Source organism: Osmerus eperlanus, chromosome 7 (assembly GCF_963692335.1).
Source record: "Osmerus eperlanus chromosome 7, fOsmEpe2.1, whole genome shotgun sequence".
NCBI lineage: Eukaryota > Metazoa > Chordata > Actinopteri > Osmeriformes > Osmeridae > Osmerus > Osmerus eperlanus.
The window spans coordinates 11,903,614-11,920,565 of record NC_085024.1 but is presented as its reverse complement, the minus strand read 5'-3'; the positions used below and the strand labels follow the sequence as shown (position 1 = coordinate 11,920,565).

The 16,952-nt window shown below is 39.1% G+C and overlaps 1 protein-coding gene across 2 annotated transcripts; it reads left to right on the top strand.

The window, feature by feature from the left end:
• The first annotated feature begins 898 nt into the window (after positions 1–898).
• On the top strand, positions 899–16,864 carry polr3glb (RNA polymerase III subunit GL b). Of its 2 annotated transcripts, none has more exons than XM_062464907.1 (8): positions 899–1,136; positions 1,416–1,550; positions 1,697–1,826; positions 2,062–2,130; positions 6,969–7,025; positions 7,676–7,764; positions 7,935–8,051; positions 16,323–16,864. In XM_062464907.1, the coding sequence occupies exons 2-8, from the start codon at positions 1,431–1,433 to the stop codon at positions 16,407–16,409; spliced, it is 669 nt and encodes a 222-aa protein (XP_062320891.1). In that variant the 5' UTR covers positions 899–1,136; positions 1,416–1,430; the 3' UTR covers positions 16,410–16,864. The 2 variants fall into 2 exon arrangements, with proteins under 2 accessions (XP_062320891.1, XP_062320890.1); XM_062464906.1 differs by having other exon boundaries at positions 899–1,158.
• The last annotated feature ends 88 nt before the right edge of the window (positions 16,865–16,952 follow it).

Genomic DNA, 16,952 nt, shown 5'->3' with positions numbered 1-16,952 from the left:
CTCACAAATCCGTAAACCTAGGGGGAACACTGGACCGCATGTTCACAGCAACAGCTTCCAAATGCAAATCCCACACTTCAAATCAACTCCAGACCTTGTACCTGCTTAATTGATGAAGACATAACAAAGAATATCCCACACCTGTCAATGAAATAGGTTTGAGTCAATTCTCCAATTACTTTTGGTCCCTTGAAAAGAAGGGGGACCAAGGGGGAAGTTGACATATTATAGAGCTGGAATTCCTAACCCTCCCTCCAATTTGGATGTGAATACCCTCAAATTGAAGCTCAAACACTGCACTTTAAGCCCACATTCATTATTTAACTGTTCCTTGAATATGTTTTGGTAAACCAAGGCCATAATCATAATATATATTAATATATAACACTCAAATCTGGTCAAAATGTCCCCCCCAATATATTTATATAAAAATATAAATGTGCTACGCAACGACAGGCAACCACCCACGCTGTCCGAAATTATCATAACAAATTTAATTTGTCCCCCCAATGTTGACTCCATGGCTACGGCCCTGGTAAACAGTCAAAATAACTAAACTTGTGTCAATGTCCAAATATTTATTGACCCAACTTTGCCTGTTGGAAAGAGGCAGATACAAGTCTATCAGTAATAGCTGTACTTGGAAGTTCCCAAAGACTGTAACTGCTCGAGCTGCCCAGTTTGTGATCCAAGGCATGTTTTGGCTATTTTGATTAATAATATATAAATACGTAACTAGTAGGCTATAACAATTTACAAGACGATGGAGCATCGCTATTAATTCTGTCATGCATGTCCGTTGCAACATGTTGACTTAGTAAGGAACGCACAGTGTCTCAGTACTCCTAAAAAGCTCCGGAACACCAGGGGGCAGTGAATGAATAGTGTCACAACTGCATTTGCAGAGAACATCGAGATAATGTAAACAAAGAATATTGACCACCAACTTAAGACACTTGTCTTCAGACAGATGTTTGCAATATATTACAGTTAAAGTTCAAATTTGATGGATTTTTAAAATGGACAGTTGTCAAGGAATTGCACGGGTTTCCAGCTATCCAAATTGTTTGGGTATCGCTTTATGAGGAAACACTCCAATTGTGTTTTGCTTGCATCTTTCAAAGCCTAGCTAAGCTGTACGTGAAGTTTTTTAAGAAGGTAAAATGGGTGGGGAAATATAGTCTCCATTTCAACATTTAATTGTTGAACATTCTAGATAATTTTTATTTGCACGTTTGTGCATCTTGAAAGTATGTGCATTACCAGGTAACAGAAAGCAGGTTATGCGACCCGGTTATGTCGCATAACCTGATATCTGTAATAGCCTACCCCCCTGGATTTGTTTCGATAGTTTGATTGCATGTTTACGGACAATTACTAACCATCTCCGTTTTACTCTTCATTCCCTATCACAGGTTTATTGTTCCACAATGGCCGGTAGGGGACGTGGGCGCGGAAGGGGCCACATGAGCTTCAGTGTGGAGGCAGTCGGGATTGGGAAAGGGGAAAATGTGCCCCCCTCCATTCTCCAGCCCACTCCTCTTTTCCCCGTAAGTTAATTCTGTAATCTGTGACGTGTATGTTATCCCTCTCATGTATTTAGCCACAATAATATCTGACTACAAAACGCTGTGTGTTAGGAAGGAATCCTTAAGAGATAAGAAAGGCTAAAGTGAGTATTTTTATGCCTTGGTAGCCTATGGAACACAAGCCGGTACCTCTGGTGATGGGAGAGGACTTAGAGTACATGCTAGCCCTGAAGCAGGAGTTCAGAGGTGCCATGAAGACCCTGCCATTTTACATCCGTCCTGCTGCCCCACAAAAAGGTCTGCTTGGCATGTCTATGACATGAATGTGTCATAGACCGAATCACAAACTCAGAATGTTGTACATGAAAGCCTTCCAGATAAACAAGCATATTTTAGTGCTGTAGTTTTATAGGAGTTTTGCTGTAGTTTTATAGTGCTTGCCTTTGAAGGGGTGTGATCAGGTAAACACTTGAGATATGAAAGTAGAGAGTCCGGATGGTTCTGTCCCAATACTTATCTCTTTAACTTACAGATGTGGAGCGTTATTCTGATAAGTACCAGAACAACGAGCCTACGGACAACACTATTGAGTGGAACCCTGGTGAGTCTGTAGTGCAGCTAAGTTTCAATAACTTTGCATGGTGCTGAGATCCAGGACCAGGATGCTCATTCTTGCCACTGCACCACAGTGATTACCGTATTTTTACGAAAAATAGGCCGCATTTTCTATAAGCGGCATCCCACAAGAATTGGAACTTTGTGTTTGTAAATTGGAGTCTAGGCCACACTGGAATATAGGCCGACTGTCCATTTACCCAGCACCACTTTCACATTGGACAGCTTGGATAGCCATCTAACGAGACAACATTCACAATCAGGGTGAACACTCAAATTATCTAAACTACAGACCATAGCATTACACATATCAAAACAGAACAAACACAACAATAGAACTCCGAACAATTCTTATCTAACTAAGCTAATCCACTAAAGATCCCATGACATGCTGTTTTTGGATGCTTTTTTATAGGCCTTAGTGGTCCCCTAATACTGTATCTGAAGTCTCTTTCCCTAAATTCAGCCTTGGTGCAGAATTACAGCCACTACAAACAGTCTTACAATGAGCTTTCCTCAGGACGTGCCATTTCTGTGTCTGTAGCTTTAAATGCTATGGGGAAGAAAGAGGTGGGGCTAACTCAGACCCCCACCCCTCGGCTTGAGGCAACGGCCCCCGGTGTATGTAGGTGGTATTGAATTTCCGATTTGCTACCCGACTCGTCCGGTCGTTTTTATTCTACTAGGTGCGTTCGACATGGACTGACTTCATGCAGCGCTGCAGCCGGCTGCAGGCGGCTGACTTGAAACAGTGAATTCTAGTTAGACACGATGACCACAGGCCCGATGCTGGCCAGTGGTGGTAAATCACAACTTAAAACATGTTTTCATTAAAATATTAAGATTGATACATGGACATTATAAAAATATATCTGCTATTGAAATCAGTGTGAACAGATGCCCTCAGTCTCTCTCTATCACAACTCAAGTGGCCATATCGTCAGCTATGACGATAATAAACATAGGCCAACAAAGTTTGACAGTGAGACCACAAAAAATAGGCTTTTGGAGGAACTTGTGAGAACCATATTTTATTAACTTCTTAAATTAACAGATCCATAACTTATTTACTTTAAATTAAACAAATGCTTTGATACTCAAAAAAGTCTATTGGAAAAAATAGATATAGTGCAGGAGACTTGCAAATGATCTTCCATGAACATCATGAACATGATAACATCAGTGGACCAGAAGTAGTATGGTGCAGTATTGGGGCATGTAAAGCCTACTTCATTTATCTGGACTTGCCTCTGCCATTCTTTCAAATCGACTCTACGCCAAGAGACCCGCCTTCCTCTGCCTCTGATTGGCCGTGAACCTGATCAAACCAACGATGGCAGCGAGTATTACCCAATCAGGGGCAGAATAGGACGAGTCTTCACAGAATGCGGGTGGGATGATATGCATGGGATGCTGCAGAAAAAGACAACACGGAAAATACAGGACAAACACCGTCCCGTATTGATTCAAAACGGGACGCGCTATTTTATTCTCAAATACGGCATGATTCCGTATTTTAAGGGATGGGTGGCAACCCTAGTCGTAGCTCATTTTTTCATTGGTGGGCCAAATTCTCGGGAGGTAACCCCCTATTGTGACGTCATAATAGGGGCTTTTCAAAACCGAGCGTTTGAGCTCTCATTTTCTCAAAGGCGGAGAAGAATACCCAGGGCTTGGTTTACACCTATCGAAATTTCTAGCCACTGGGGGCCCAAAGGCAGGCTAGGGGAACTCATATTAATGTTAACCTCCTAAACTGAAGTTTTCATGTCAAGGGACCTTTAACTTCGTAGCTTTTCAGCTTACCGTGGGGCATTCTGGGTACCAAGAGCATTGTCGCTACAATACCAAGCAATGCACGAGTATAGGCGATCTTACTGCATTGTGTAACACACTTTGGTTGTGGCTAGTATGTCCAGAAATAAAGCCAAGTCACTCATTTAGTGGAAAAATCCATTGTCATGTCTACAAAAATAGTTGAGATAAAGTATAAGTTTAGCTAGCCTGCAAATCCTGAGGATAGCCTACTGTAGCAGACCTTTCTATGTTCAACGGAAAGGGGTGTTTTGTCCCTCCGGAGTTGCCGTTGGCATGATGCTGACGTAAGCATTACGTGAAGTCAGTGAGGGCCAGTGTTGCCAGGTCCGCGGTTTTCCCGCAGAATTTAGCTACTTTTGAAGTGTTGCCACGGGTTGAATTTTTTGTCCGCTGGTTCGGGAAGACCTATTTTGCATGCAAATTACATGAATATCTTTAAATAAAAATCCATATTTTAAATGAAATAATTTATTTATACCCAAATCCTACCAAACTGACTCCAGATCAGCACGCTGGTGAGGCTGTTCGAATGGCGACGTCAAGAAGAGCAGTGGGAAAATACAAGTTGTTAAAAGAGACCGCGTCTGTGTCTTATTGTCCACAAGATCATATAAAATTATATCTAAAACGAACATACAAAGAACTCGGTTACACTACCGTAGTTGAATTAGCCAATGTTGTCAGCGATGCTAGCTAAAGTTAGTTTGCTAGCTGTATATAACATTTCACTGGGTCTTGCAGCTGTTTGATTTACTGAAATTATTATGAAATGTTATGTTCTACTACCCTTACAAAAAAGAAGTATATTAAAGTATACTATAAGTATACTAAAATATGGATAGTACACTTTTAGTTCACTTTTGATATACTTTTAAGTATGCTTTGAAAATAGTTCACTTTTGCTATACTTTTAAGGAGTATACTTAGAAAATCGTTCACTTTTGATATACTTTTAAGTATGCTTTGAAAATAGTTCACTTTTGTAAGAAGTATACTTAGAAAATAGTTCACTTTTGATATGCTTAGAAACAGAAAATGGTATACATTTCTTCTGGAGTAGGATGTACGTTTTCTATTATTACACAGCAAAAACCATCAAAATAATTTTAAAGTACAATACAGGTTACATTTTTTAGATCCATCTCATTCCAATTATTCATGTCTAGGAAAGTCTATTATGCATTGCACATTGAATCTTTTTTGTTACTGAAGCTGCAACCTTAATTACTGCCAAAACATTCTGAAACCCTATACTCTTATACTAATAATTATCAATTGGAGTATTAATGGAAAAAACGAAAAAGCTACTTGAGAAAGAAGCAGACAGAAGGGTTGCATTTGAAGGTTATACTGTCAAACTGACTGAAGAATGAAATGACGTGAAAAAGTGACGATAGCGTGGCTCATTGACTGGTCAATTCCCATGATGCAAGGCGGTAAATAGTGTGAAAATTTGCTGATAAGTTTGCCGTTTGTTCGAAATACAAATGTGACTTCATGAATTTCGTTTTTTAAATGTGTCTGCTTACAATGAAGTGTTTTGTTGAGTGGAAATTGTCATTGTTGTGCTGGTTTGCCATTGTAGCCATGAGTTAAATGACTGTTACGTTTCATAAGAAGAGCTGGATTATTACACCGTTAGTGTTTACGCAGTAATTAGCTTCTTTCAGCTAAGAATCTGCCGTGTCACTTTGTGAGGCCCCGCCAAGTGACGCAAGCTCAGCGGCGTTTGAGGGGCCCCTGAATATGTAAATATATATAACTAGATCATAGTAAATGGACGTTTATTAAGTTTATTCTTGAAGTACTTTTCTTTCAATAATTCAAAGTGCACTTGAAAGTATTGCGAAGAATACTTCTGAGGCACTAAAGGAAGTATAGTTCATGAACTGAAAGTGCACTACACAGGTTACTTTAGAGTATTCCAAGGTATACTTTTAAGTACTTTAGGAAGTATACTTTATGAACTGAAAGTGCACTACACAGGCTACTTTACAGTATTCCAAAGTAAACCTCAAATACACTATAAGTGTACTTTAAAGTGTACTAAATGACCTAAAAAGTGGGCCAATTCAGTTTACTTAGTACAAAAATAGTATATAAATAAGAACACTGCTAGTATACTTTAAGTTACATGATAATAGTATAATTTTTTATACTAAGTATACTTACAAAATAAACTTGAAGCATACTTCTTTTTTGTAAGGGTAGCCATTTCCCTACTTTAGCAAGTCACTGTATTTCCAAGCCCTTATAGTGTAACGACACAGTAAATAATTCCTCTTTCAAGTAATAAGCCCCCGTTCAAGTGTTGAGCATTAAATTAGCTGCACTGTCTGTAGAGATCTTGGGACGAAGCCACTTTTTTGTTCTAAAACTGGGATATGAAGCCGCTTTGAAATATAAGCCGTACACCCACAAGAAAACTGCAAAATCGGAGTACATGCCGCAGCTTTCCGAAAAATACGGTATACGTCTTAACAAACTGCCACACAGAACATTTGCTCAAAAAAACTATTTGTTGGCAAATGGACAAATCAGAAAACAAAAACCTGGACAATGAGTCTCATTATTCATGATGATGCCAAGCATGGTGAACGTTTAAACAGGCTGAGGGGGAGCCGAGACAAGACAGGAGAGAAACTGCATAGCATGGACTAGAAGCAGCCAGCATGATCTGATTACCAGCATAATGTAGTTAAACAAAGATTAATGAAGTCAATAATATAATCCTTTAAAGAGCATGAAATAATTCGCTGGTCCTTCCCAGATGTGTCCGATGTAACAGAGTGTGCAACAGCCTGATTGAAGTTGTCAGCTGATCCAAACCATGTAAAATGATGGAAATTAAAGCTGTCACTCTGAGCCTTGTTAGGTAACAATGTGTGGCTGCAGTCTCCAAACTAGATTTGATGGAGATATGCTGAAGCATCGTTTTGGGAAGGTCTCTGCTTGTGATTGAAGTTTTGTCAGTGTCCAAGAATGTGTATTTTGTTATCATTGCAGACTGGAAAAGATTGCCTAAAGAGCTTCGAATACGAGTGAGAAAACCCCAGAAAGAGAGTAAGTGAACTCTTATTTCCCAAATAATGTTAATTTAATTAACATTAAATTAATTGACATAAATCTTTATGTATTTTTACGTTTTTATTCTGTACATTTTAAAAGTCTGGTCTTCTCTCACACGTGTTACTGATATTTTGCCTTCATTTGTGTTTACTGAAAGAATAAAATGCTTGTATGCAAGTATACAGTTAAACAGAATACAGTAAATATGATCAATATTTGTCTGTCCTAAGTTATTAGCGTGGTCTGCCTCAGCTAGCAAATGTACCTCTGGTCCTCCTTGCTCTGTTTGTAAGTTCTGGGCAACTTGCATTGTATGGATGAAGTGGCACAGACACAGGTGTCTTGGGAGGAGCTGTGTGTGTGTGACCCATGGTCTTTCTCCAGGGACACAAGGGAATCCATTTGCCTTTCTGCTTTCCATGTGAAAGGAGAGATAAGATAAAGCCATCGCAGGCAGACGACAAAGACGCTGTCCGTCTCATGAAAAAATGATCCGCTTTTTATTTGTGGGGCTAAATATAGAGCAGTGTCGTGAATGAGTGGCATTTGAAGGGAATGGAGGGAGACTGGGGGAGGGGATAGATGATGGAAATTTGGTTCCCTAATGGCTCTCTTATCTTTCTTTTCTTATACCTCTTTCACAGACACCTTCCTTACTGTGGAGGTTCCAGTGGAACCCAAACCTAGTAAAAAATCCAGAGTGGACAAGGAAGAGATCATATTAAAACTGGAGGTTAGTCCTCACTGCAGCAGCCACAACTTCTTCATCACTTGGCCATGGGCATTCAGCAGAAACATACCGAGCCTTGTGTTCTGTTGGCATGCAGCAAAGTACACGATTATGGGAGAATCTCTTGGTAAAATCTGAAAGCATCGCAAACACAATGCTTCATGTGTTTTCAGACACTGGAGAAAAAAGAGGAGGAGGTGAGCTCGGATGATGAAGAGGGGGAGAAGAAAAAGCAGGAGGAGGAGGTGCAGGAGGGTGACAATGAGTACGACGAGGAAGAGTTTGAAGAGGTGTGCACCCTAACTTGTTACATACCTTACCTTATCTTCATGAACTTAGCCAAACCCCCAACGAAACAAGTGTTACGTTTTGTTTTTATTGACCAGGCACTATTCAAGCTATCTTGGATTACAAAAGGGATGTCAATTTACATATTCACATTTCTAGTTATTAGATTGGAAGACCTCATCACATTTGTTTATGCTTTGGACCAGACTTAATCTGAGTTTGGGAAATAAACTCTCAGGTTAACCTCCTCCCTTTGAGAACTGTGCGTGCATTTTTATATGAATACTGTTTGATAGGCAATGCAGGATTTGTGTTAAACCTTGTAATGGAAAAATTCTAGTGGCACTGTGTAGATTTGAATAGTCAAGAGATGGCGGTTTCAATAAATTTATTTTGCTTGTACAAATTAAGAATTAACAAAGTACTTTGTGATCAGTCATAACGAAGGAGGTGCTAGCCACAGGTCGTTCGCAAGAGTGATGAAGAACAACCCTAAAACCCTGCCTTATATAAACTTTAGATCAAATGGTTCTTCTGATGGTCAATCCATCAATGTAGCAAACTCTGTGATTGGTCAGCACTGCTCAGTGACAGTTTGACTCCATACCAAGTGTCCCACAGTTCTTTGATGTGGCATCTCTCCCCAAATCAGTAGATACTAAAGCCACAGGAGTTCACCAGTCAAATGGTCAACTGTCCTTTGTGTGGACATCTTCAAACAAGTATTTAATTAACCCCACCCATGCAACAGGAAGGGTCAGAGCAGCTTGATCAGTTCATCCATCTTAAACTGCTCCCTCAGATCACAATAACAATACAATTGAATCCACATTTTCTCCAGACCAGCTGTCTCATCCTCCCCAGGTGTCATAAACTGCAAATGGCATCTCTACCAAATGGAGTTGATTCAACATTCATTGTATCAAGCTTCTTAACCAACTTTAAACTTCTGTTAAAACACTGTATTGTAAATTTCCACCACAATTCCTCTCTTTTTTTGTTTTACAATACCATAAACCCAAACAGTTAATCAAGAAAAATAAAATTCAAACATTAACATAAGAAATGCTAGTCCCAAGACAAAACCCATTGCACCCTGTACACCACAAAGTCCAGGTTGTCGGAACGGATGCCATGATTGTGCATCCGTAGTGACCATCTTCAGTTGGCTCTAGGCAAACTTCTTTCAGTCAGTGTAGTCGAGTCGAACCAATTACAAACAACGATCAAATTGCTCAGGGCAACTTTCAACGACACCGCACTTTGCGTACAGCTCTGAGCTTTCCTTGGTACTATGCAGAATGCGTATCCTCTCCTTCCGTCTCCAGGCAGGGCGCACGCTTACAATGGTTAGCGCGTATCCACGTTGCTCTTCCCTCCGGTCTTAACCGCCGGATTAGTCGTCAGGAGAATCTGGTATGGCCCCGTCCACCTTGGGTTTTACCAGGCGTTTCAGGTCCTTCACCACGATCCAGTCATCTGGTATCAAATCATGCAGCGGTCCAGTCATAGGAATAGCCTCCTTCACCTGCCTGTGAATCTCACACAAAGTAGACTCCAAAAGGTTGCACAGTAATAAACAAGCACATTCTCACAGAGGTCAGTTAAAGATAACTGACTTCTTGTCGTCTGACTTAGTCTTCAAAGTTCTGTTCTCTCATTCAACTGAAGTGATTAACACAATGTTGTATCCTATCAACACCAAAATAACTTCCATAAACAAGTGTGACCCATTATCATTACATACCCTCAAAGAAAAATCCCATCGAAGAATAATCTAAATTAACAAAACTTGACCACTGAGTCCAAATCTACCTGAGAAGTCTAAAACTTCTTCCCATCCAACAACCATCAACAATCATTAAAACAGTATCACTTCTCCAAAAATTGAACTCTACAAAATCCATCTATCAATACTCAAATGGTTTCTCTAACCTTAACTGTGAAGCTTATCGTGTTTAAATTCCTTTCCTCATAATACTTGTCCCACATATGAAGTACTGACAAAATGACTATGCATCCATTACAAATCCTCTTGTATGCTAAAATAATGCATTCTTGATATCACACAAATTGTAGAGGCATGATCTTTCCATGTGTTAACTTAGCAAAATCTCAAGATAAATGTTTTATGCAGACCATACAACCTCCATTTTTATTCTCATATCCTTCCTTTTTCCCAAAACGCATTTTCTTGTGGATTAGTCCAAGTTCGAATCTCCATTCCACCATTCCTTTCTCCATCTGTCCGCTGTATTCTGTAAATCTTATCAAATATACTCAAACAAAAACAAAATTCTCACTCTGGGTTAAATACAGTCCAATATATTCAACTCAGCAATATCATATCAAACCCTCACAGTCCTATCACAAAGCCAAACTACTGAAGCTAAAGACATAAAACCACAAAACCCCCATAGTCACTCTGTTTGGATCAGTCAGTCATCAGTCAGTCATAAATTCCTAAACGTCATCTCTTCCTCTCTAAGAAGCCTGCGCTTCCCTTAAAGAATCTGTAACAAATGTTGTATCAAGGTCACACAACAATTTTCCTCAAAAGAGTCCTGTAAGCCCAAATTTGTCAAGTTAGGCTCATCCGGACATAGCAACATCATCTCATCACTTCCTATAAACATATCAACATCAAAAACATATTCTAGTTAGTTCATCAATGCATGCAGGCAATCTAGAAACTGCTCCAGCTAGTATCAGCACTAGCATTTTCCCTGTGGAATAATCATCATTGTTAGAGTGAATTCCACATTTGCATACAGCAAGTTGTTCTATAAGTGAAAATAAGAAACTTCCTGTTTCCATACCTTTCCCAAAATCATATGTAACACCAATGATGTATTTAACCTGTTTACGCTCCTGTTTCGCCCGCGAGACAAAAATGCTGCCTCCCCCTTCCTCAGTTACGACGCACTAAATTCTAAAAAATATATTTTTTAGACGCTACACATGTTATACATCGTTGGAAAGCTACGATTCTTGTGCTTCCATTGAAATAAACCAATTCAAGATCAAGTCGCAATAGCAAGCAAAGTCAACGTCTTTTTCCGGTGAACATTCCTTCAACAATGCCAAAGAAAAAAGTTGTACTCACCCTAAGTTGTTCAAATAGGTCCAGGTGTGCAAATCATGCCATCAAAACTTGATCTGCGTAAGTCCCAAGGGTTCAAAGTATCTAACCATGTAAAGTAATTCGTCCAAATACAATGTTTTACGTTCATGAATAGCCATTATCCTTTGTTTCATTATGCAAGTTAGCCGACGGAAGAAACAACTTGTTCACATAAAAGTGTTATTTTCTCCGATTTATCAACGGAGTATTTACAAAATGAAGGTCTCAAAATGTCCGTTGAACCCTCCCCTTTTGATTGACACCTTGTTCGACCCAATAGGAGCTTCCATGCCCCGTTGACAGCCCTCTAAAGCCAACTAGGTCTGTGCGTCCTGCCCCCCGCCCCCCCCCCCCCCCCCCACACTGGTTCTAAACAAATTTCTCGAACTGGCTTCGACTGGCTCTGAAATTAGCTCGTTAGCCTTGTAGCTGACAGCTAGCTGAAAATGCCAATACCTCATTTGTATGCGTCTGTGGAGCCTTCAAAATAACAGTCGATTGCGCAATATGGTTGACAGAATCAGTGTTCTTTGTGCGCCAATCCTTGGAATCAGATAAAGCACTCCAATGTGTTCATGCTTCAGTTTTTGTGTTTCAGTATTACTAATTAGGGATTTAGCTATTATATATGATATTTCTAAGTACCAGAGATGGGCCAGAGATAACAATTATGAAAAATAATACCTTTTTATTTGACCTTGACCTTGGTTACAAAGGGTCATTTTGGAGTCTCCAAAAGACCCTTTTAGAAAATTCCTGGATGTACTCTTATAAAAACATGTGTCAAATATGAATATATTGTGGTATTATGTTTGACTTTTGATTTGAATTGGGTAAGGCTTCAACCTGTGGTCCAATTTAGTCTTCCAGATAATACCTACCACCTCTAGGCCTATTCAGGCCTCTGTTTTCAAAACAAAATCTAGGCGGAAATAGAAATTTTCACTTTCCTTGTGTTCAAGCTTCTATTACTCAACACTAGAAGGACTGACAGGGGTCCTGACAACAGGGGACATAACTTCAGAGTGTCAGCTTTCAAAAGAGATCATTTACATGCATGTACTCCAAATGGTTCAAGAACAGCTTCCAATTTACTTTGGGTATGCTGTTTAGGCGTTTTCAGGCAAATTTAACAGGAACATGAAAAGGTTAACTATCAGTAAATATTTTAACTATTTTCCCTTTTATGAATTAACAAGCTTACTCTGAAGCAACCAACTTTTGAACCAATTTGTATAAAATAAAACTATTTTAGAAAACAACCAAATTACGAATAACCTCAACTTTTAGTCTCTTATTATCTTTTCTTCAAAAAACCTTTAGGAACAGTTCAAATGAATACTTTTATATTTCAGATTCCCTATTATTTTTTTTGTATTTAAATTCACCAAATCAAATCTCTCTTTTTACAAGACATGTAGAAAACTAGCATCACTGCCCTAAACCAGAATTTAGTCTGTATGATTCCAAAATGAAACATAGACCATAAAATGTTCTTAATGTAACCATTAGCCAAACTTATACCCCATCTATATTTCTATATAGGTTATATAGGTAGAACTTCATAACTTTCAATGAAAATATACCCCAACTGCACATTAATTACAAATATTCAAACCGAAAAATAATTAAAATTTTGATTTTTGTAATTTGTATATAGCTTGAATAGTAGACACCATTAGTTACTCATACTTCTTTTAACTTCAAAAAAAATAACTTGCAATTAAAACAAAAAACTAGAGAGGGTACAATTTCTGGGGAAATTGTAGGGTGTGCTTGCTTGCGTCGGTTGGACAGGGGTCCGTTTTTTAATGACATTTTTACAACTGATATTTCTGTATTTTATATAAAAATGCATACTTATTATTTATAAAGATGACATAGATTTAAAAGCATTTTTTTTTTTGCTGCTCATTTACAACTGAAAATACGAGTGAAGTGTAGAATGAAATGGATGTCTTCTCATTTCCCCAAGAGGCAAGAGGCAGCCTCATCGTTGAATCAAAACGAATACATTTGGCAGACCGGTGTACAAATTGACCTAATCTCTATGACTTAAACGTCCTTTTAAGTTTTTCCCTTCTCGTGATATTTTCATGCATTTAGCCTACTCATTGCATTCATTCATTAATAAAGAACCCCCTTTGAAGATTATTCTACGACGTTACCCGGCAGTAGAAGATGGAATCGCGATTCAAACAGTACCATCTGCTAACTGAAAATATGCCCCCCAAAACGTAAATAAGCTTGACATTTATTTAGTGGAAAATCGCTCATTCATAAAAAGCTCACTGGTAGCGATCATTGTCAGTAACAACGCAAAATGCGATATAGCCCTGTGTGGAGAAGCTGCCCCGGTAAATTGTACTACTACGGTACAGTAGTAGTACAGACTAGACTACTGCTGTGTTCGTCTTGGTAGCGATTGCGTTGGTTGAATTGGATTTAACGTTCCGTTGTACGGTTTAGACTGAAATTAATTATTTTCATGAACAGATTGACAAAGTTTAGGCTGTGGCAATGAAGTTCAGGTTAGTAGTTAGATAGACTTTTGATTTAAGTAAGGGGAGTGCCGAACATGTTCTGTCGCCGTTTGACTTCCTACAGCTGTGTAAATGTTTTTGTAGTGTCTCGCGTAGGCTACAGCGTTGCAGTGATACACTGGATTGAAACCACGGGTAATGATAATTTCACCCACAAATCGTTTACTTGTAATCTAATGTCATAATAAATCCTACAACGAAAATGTATATGTGAGGAATGTTTATTTTAACGATTGAAAACAGATACATCATAGACCACTGTAGTATGTGTTGGCCAGGCAACACAGGCTAATGTCATGATGCTAATATTTCAGTGAAATAGTAGACTACTGTTTCCGAAAGTAGATGTACTTCCTTAATAATATCAGCTTATATTGTACATTACACATCACAATTGTGTGTCATATCACAAAGTAAAATGAGTAAATAGTTATCACCCTGGCCTCTTTGCTTGTGGCGTTCCTGCAGCTGCCTTGCAGTAAAGCTATAGTTAGCCTAGCTATCCCCCAAGTTAACAGATGCGAAACGAATGTTCTGCTACAGGTAGTCACGCGTGTTTTCGTGACGTTAGTGACGTAATGACGTTAGTAACGTCAGTGACTGTGGCTAGCAAATTAGCCACCGTTAGCTTCACTTTTCGCCACAAAAACTTAACTTAAGCCCAAACCATGCAACGGAACGTAAATTCCAATAGAAGCAACGCAATCGCTACCAAGACGAACCTTTTGACACCGCCGTTGTGTATGTAGGCCAAATATTGACTGAGTTTTAGGGGGGCAAAAAAAACAATAAATAATAATATATATGTGAGAGAACAAAGGTTGTGCTCTCGCCGAAGGCTTGAGCACACCCAATGAACACGCGCGTTGCAAACTTAAAACCTCTACTTTGAAATTTCACAGGCCTATACTTCCTAACCTTTTTTTTTTTTCTTAAACACTCAGCTGGTTATTAATTACCAATTTTAATCTTTACCAATTTACTCTTTACCAATTTAATCTTTACTAATCCTCTAAAGTATACTTTTTTACCATTTTACTCTTGGGACTCAGAAATCAATACATTTCCTGACCCAATTTCCCAGGGCCTTAAAGACACACAGCACGATATCACGTGTGAATTATTACCCTTTATGCGCTCGTCAGCACATTTCCTGCATGCTTTTTGTACGACTCTAACGTAACGGGACCAACGTTCCAACGTTCTCCCAATTTGTACGACTTGCACGTACAGGACACAGCTCTCCTCCGGTCTCTGCCCTATTAATTTCGTACGACTTGCACGTACAGGACACAGCTCTCCTCCGGTCTCTGCCCAATTACTAACTTAACCGAATTATTGACAATAGTCTAAACAACACACATTTAGACAACTAAAATCACACAGCGACCAAAAAGAATATCTCACCGGTTCTTTCAGGATCCCGCGTCAGCCACAAAACGTCCAACAGGCGCCCCCCCTGGCCCTGCTGTCTCACGCATGGCGGAAGGAAAGGCGGCTTTTTGCCGGAAGATCAATTCGCTGAGGGGAGCCGCCCGCTGAACGCCGTAGACTAATCGAGGATCCCCCCACAGGCCACCAAGATGTAATGGAAAAATTCTAGTGGCACTGTGTAGATTTGAATAGTCAAGAGATGGCGGTTTCAATAAATTTATTTTGCTTGTACAAATTAAGAATTAACCCTCGTGCTGCCTTTGGGTCACATGACCCAAAGGTTCATAACGAACCACTGTTGTGTTTACCCAATTTTACCCAATACAAAAACAAATAAAAATAATTTTCTTTTAACCATTGCAATGTGGGGGGTCTGAGACAGCCCAACAGTTAAAAGAAAATGCTTCACTTTGTTTTTGTAGGAGGTAAATTTGTCGCAATAGGACGGTGGGTCACAATGACTGATGGGTCAGAATGACCCGAAGATAACACAAGGGTTAACAAAGTACTTTGTGATCAGTCATAACGAAGGAGGTGCTAGCCACAGGTCGTTCGCAAGAGTGATGAAGAACAACCCTAAAACCCTGCCTTATATAAACTTTAGATCAAATGGTTCTTCTGATGGTCAATCCATCAATGTAGCAAACTCTGTGATTGGTCAGCACTGCTCAGTGACAGTTTGACTCCATACCAAGTGTCCCACAGTTCTTTGATGTGGCATCTCTCCCCAAATCAGTAGATACTAAAGCCACAGGAGTTCACCAGTCAAATGGCCAACTGTCCTTTGTGTGGACATCTTCAAACAAGTATTTAATTAACCCCACCCATGCAACAGGAAGGGTCAGAGCAGCTTGATCAGTTCATCCATCTTAAACTGCTCCCTCAGATCACAATAACAATACAATTGAATCCACATTGTCTCCAGACCAGCTGTCTCATCCTCCCCAGGTGTCATAAACTGCAAATGGCATCTCTACCAAATGGAGTTGATTCAACATTCATTGTATCAAGCTTCTTAACCAACTTTAAACTTCTGTTAAAACACTGTATTGTAAATTTCCACCACAACCTCCATACAGAAGTTACCTCTGTGGTTCTCATGCTAGAACCCTGTGTGGTGAGCATCTTTGTTTACTCCAGAGTGTGTCCTAATAAATCGTATGTCCCCATAGGAGACCGATTACATCATGTCCTACTTTGACAACGGAGAGGAGTTTGGTGGGGACAGCGATGACAACATGGATGAGGCTATTTACTGATGAAATAACTGGGCACCAAGCATGACATTACTCAATGACTCCTGTGAGGGGTAAACATGTGACACTCCAGAACAGGGTAATTATAGTTATTGTTTTATTTTTGTAAGTTTGTAGGCTTTTACATGACTTGTAATGTTTTATAATGTTAGTTATTTTTTTATTGTGGGATGGTATATTTTCAATGGGAAAAAATAGGTATCAATGTTGGTACACCAACATCTTTTCTATAAGTGTTCACCATTCATTGTCAATTTAAACTTTTGCACTATGTTTTTTAGTGTTTTTAAGTCTGGTTTTAGACCAAAATAAGTTCAAAGAAAAATGTTTTAGATGTCCCGTCAATGTTTTATTGTGTTGCGTATGTCTATATTTCTGTATTTTACAACATTTTGTAAGAGTTTTATATTAATATTGTCTTAATCTTAATGTTTAAAAACATTTGTGCAGTGAAATAAGACATTACATCATGCACATACTTTCTTTGTTCAAGAAAGATGTAGATAAAAAATTGCAGCTAATTCTTAATGTTTTGAGATATTTCTC